The sequence below is a fragment of the Myotis davidii genome, unplaced genomic scaffold, assembly GCF_000327345.1.
Source record: "Myotis davidii unplaced genomic scaffold, ASM32734v1 scaffold586, whole genome shotgun sequence".
Lineage (NCBI taxonomy): Eukaryota > Metazoa > Chordata > Mammalia > Chiroptera > Vespertilionidae > Myotis > Myotis davidii.
This window is the reverse complement of record NW_006296809.1, coordinates 472727-476871: the sequence shown is the minus strand read 5'-3', so window position 1 is coordinate 476871 and position 4145 is coordinate 472727. Positions and strand designations below refer to the sequence as shown.

Genomic DNA, 4145 nt, shown 5'->3' with positions numbered 1-4145 from the left:
AGAGAGGGGTGGGCGTGTCCCTGGCAGCCTTGGAGGCAGGACGCCCCGGCCTGTGTGGCTGGCCTTCCTGCTGGCTCAGCTTCAGAGCCGCATGGGGCCAGGTTCTGCGGGTGGGGCGTCCTGTGCCCCTCCCTGCCCTTGCTGGGCCACCTCACAGTCGCTGCCCCTCGGGTCTGGGCTGCTGTGGCTGTTACCGTCCGCTCCGTGAACGGGCACTTTTGCTTTTAACTTAGTCTATCATTACTTACTTGTTTTTAAAATATAATATTTTTATTGATTTCAGAGAGGAAGGGAGAGGCAGTGAGCGATAGAAACATTAACGATGAGAGAGTTTGAGCCCACAACCCGGCCTGTGCCCCGACCAGGAATGGAACCTTGACTTCCTGGTTCATAGGTTGATGCTCAACCACTGAGCCACGCCGGCCGGGGGTAACTTGGTTTACTACTTTAATGAAGATCACCAAAGCCACACGTGCTCTCTGTCAGGAACTGAAGCCAGCACAGAGCCTGTGGTGTGGCCAGGCATGTGCCCAGGCCCCAGTTTACCGCCCTCGGACCAGGCTCTGGGCCATGTCCTGGGGGCCTGCTGTTGTGTCCCAGAGCCATGGGGGCCACCCACGAGCTGCAGAGCCCCCCACCCCACATGCACGCCCCGCAGAGGCCGGCCTGCGGGGGGATTTGCAGGACATGTGGGTCCCTGGCTGGGGAGGAGGGTGGGCAGACTGTGGGGTCTTGGAGCAGCACGAGTTCTACAGGCCTGGAAATGGCTGGGTTGGGGGAGGAGCAGGACCCGGCTGGGAGGCAGGGGCAGCTCTGAGCTCGAGGGGGCTCAGCAGGGGAATGGATTTGGGTGGCGCTGGAAGGCGCAGTGGGCAGACAGCACGGGCTCGCTTATTTCCTCCCCGGATCGCTGGCTAGTGTCCAGGTCACCGAAGACCCCCATCAGCTGCCTCCTTTCTCCCCTGCCCCCGAGATCTGTCTGCAGAGCCCCAAGACCTGCCTGTCCGATAACCATTTATTCGGGGGCTAAATGGGAGGGGAAATCTGTTACACTTTAGTGTGAATGAGACCTGGATGCCTAGCGGACTGAACTGGAGGTGTGTGGGGGGAGGGCGGGCAGGTCCATGACAGGGCGGCCTCACTTGGGGGGCTGCGAGGAGCATCCTGGTGAGCCTGGGCCTCCTGCTCCACCCCCCACCCCCCACCCCCACTGTGGGCTGGGCCTGAGTTCCCTCAGTGTCCGTCCTGGCCACGGCGGGCCACCTAGTGAGGGAAGCTCTCTGCCAACTTCCTGCTCTGTGGCGGGAAGAGACGATGGGGGACCCCATGCCCCTGGGGACGCACTGAGAGCTGCCCCACGGGGAGGGGCTGGCCCCTCGGGTCCCCCTGGGCCCTTGGCCACGTTCGGCTCCCAGGGTGGGTCTGCAGGGGTGGCGGGTGGGGCCGGGCAGCCACCCGTTGCAGGTTCACTGGGATCTCACCAGCAATTCTGAGGTCAAGGGCAAGAAGCCACCAGGGGTGCCTGGGTGGCCTCAGTGGAGATGCTGCGGAGGTCCGCTCTCCACCCCGCGAGGCCGGCCCAGGGGGCCTCAGGGCTGTCGGGAGGTGTTTTCCCAACCGTGCCCCCTGGGCTCCCAGCCAGCAGTGGGGCCCTCCCCGAGGAGAGGAGTGCCTGTGCCCTTTGTCCTGGGGGCTCCGGCGTCTCCTCCTCCATCTCTGTCCTCCTCCCTTCCGTCCTGGCCAAGGGGCTGGGCCTGTGGAGCCCCCATTGCCCCGCCCCAGGGGGACGGCAGGATGCTCTGTCACGCGTGTCGGATGGGGGTGTAGGACGGGGTCCTCAGGCTGGGGAGGGCCGGGGAGCAGGGCCTCTGGGAGCTGGGAGGGCCTCTGTGCTGAGTGGGGGCCCTGAGGCCTCAGGCAGCCCTTGATGGTGGGTCATGGAGAGGTCCTGGCCAGGTGGGCAGTGGGAGCAGGTGGGTGCTCCTGGGCCTCTGAGGGAGCCTGGGTGCCCGTGGTAGGGGGGTTCCTCACTGTGGGTGAATTAGAAAGGGGGGAACTTGGTGAGGCAGGGAGGCCGCCGGAGGGGCCACCTGGCTGTGTGGGGACCGGGTCTCGCTGCGTCACTCAGAGACCGTGCTCTGGCCCCCACCCCCTCTCCCCCATCCCTGGTCAATCAGCTGCAGCTGGCAGAGCCCCCATGTCCCCAGGTCTTCCTGTGCTGACCACCTCGGGTCTGGGCCAGGTCACGGCCTCCCTGGCCGCTCAGGTCTGCAGGCTGTGGTGCCCAAGTGGGGGCAGCAGACGTGGGGGCCTCTCTTCCTGGGGGGGTGGGGGCCTGAGAGAGACCTTTTCTGCAGGTTGAGGTGCCCCACTTATTGGCGCCTGAGGGGCTGGCCCTGGAAGGCATCGGGGTGGCCGCAGGACCCAGCGGGGGCCCCCTCCCCCCAGGTTGGCCCTCTCTCCTCCATCTCCTCTGCCCCAGGGTCCAGGGCCCCCTCCCTGTGTGTGAAGCCTTGCTCCCTGGTCGGGAGTGTGGGGTGCCAGCTCGGGGGGCTCCTGCCACCTGCGCTGCCCAGGACTCGCGGAGGGAGCCTGCTTCCTCCCGGTGCCCCAGGCCTGCTCTCCCCTGGGCTCGGGGCTCGGCTTGGGAATCCTGCTGTGCTGGGCAGGGCTGGGCTCCAGGGGGCGGGCGTCTGGCCCTCCTGCTGCAGGCCCCGCCCGGCCCGGCCTGCTCCCTGGGCCCCCAGGGGCCGCAGTATGGGGGGTGTCTGGGCCACAGCCCATGCTTGTCCTGCCCCAGGGCCCCTCGCCAGCTGTGCTGGCTGCTGCCCCCCTCACCTCTCTGAACCTGGCCCTTGACCCCCCCACACACCTGTTTCTGAACCCAGGGGTCATGGGCCTCCTTCCCAGTTAGTGTTGCCCTGGCCTCTGCCTCCTGCCCTCCCCCACCCTCAAGCCACCTGACCAGGGGCAACATTAAGAAATAGGCCTGGTGCCCGGCTGGCGGGGCTCAGTGGTTGAGTGTCGACCTATGAACCAGGAGGTCACGGTTCAATTCCTGTTCAGGTTGCAGGCTGGGTCCCTAGTGGGGGGCATGCAGGAGGCAGCCGTTCCATGATTCTCTTGAATCCTTTTTTAAAAAATATATTTTATTGATTTTTTACAGAGAGGAAGGGAGAGGGATAGAGAGTTAGAAACATTGATGAGAGAGAAACATTGACCAGCTGCCTCCAGCACACTCCCCACTGGGGATGTGCCCGCAACCAAGGTACATGCCCTTGACCGGAATTGAACTGGGACCCTTCAGTCCACAGGCCGACGCTCCATGCACTGAGCCAAACCGGTTAGGGCTCTTGCATCCTTGATGTTTCTCCCTTGATGTTTCTCCTTCTCCTTTCCTCTCTGAAAGCAATAAAAATATTTAAAAATAATAATGAAAGAAAGAAATAGGCCTGGCTGCTCGCTGTGCAGGGGGTGTGGCCACTGCAACGGCCAGGGAGGGGCTCTCTGACTCCGAGGCGGGCCTGTCGGTGGGCCCAGCTGGCCTCTCCGGTCTGGAGCTGGGCAGGTGCAGCCGGTGGGGCCTGCTTGTCTCCTGGGGGGGCAGGTGGCCTGCCCTCGGAGAGCGCGTGCGTGTGGGGGCGCGTGTACTGTGCCTTCTCTACCCGCCTGTGTCCGTGGGGTCCTGGCTGAGGCTGCTGTGACCCAGGCCCTGTGCTGGGCTGGGGGGAGGGGTGCGGAGGAGAGAGCAGGCAGAGCCCCTCCCTCGCAGCTCTTCCCCACGTCGCACACAGAGCAGGGTGGGCTCGAGGCGCAGGTGCTGCGGGGGGTGAGGCCAGCGCTGAGGGCCGGAGGTCTGGCCCCTGGGACTGGGCACTGGGAGGGGCCCTCAGGAGGATGACAGGAGCCCCAGGAAGAGACTGGTGGGCGGGACATCGCACAGACTGACAGCTGGGCGCCCTGGTTGGGGGGCTTCTCCCCGGAGCACACTGGGGAGAGGGCCCTGTGCGGGCCTCACGGAGCGTCTGCCCGCAGGGTGGTGAAGGAGGAGATCTCAGCGGACAATGCCAGGCTGCCCTGCTTCAATGGCCGCGTCGTCTCCTGGGTGAGCTGGGGGCCGTGGCAGGAGCCCCGGCCGGGGTGGG

General features: G+C 65.3%; 1 protein-coding gene across 1 annotated transcript in view; it reads left to right on the top strand.

Annotated features, from left to right (window-relative positions):
• Positions 1 to 4145, top strand: part of DVL1 (dishevelled segment polarity protein 1) — a 9696-nt gene that overhangs the window by 1094 nt on the left and 4457 nt on the right. The window contains 1 exon segment of the mRNA XM_015569680.1: positions 4036 to 4105. Coding sequence (XP_015425166.1) covers positions 4036 to 4105 — 70 coding nt within the window.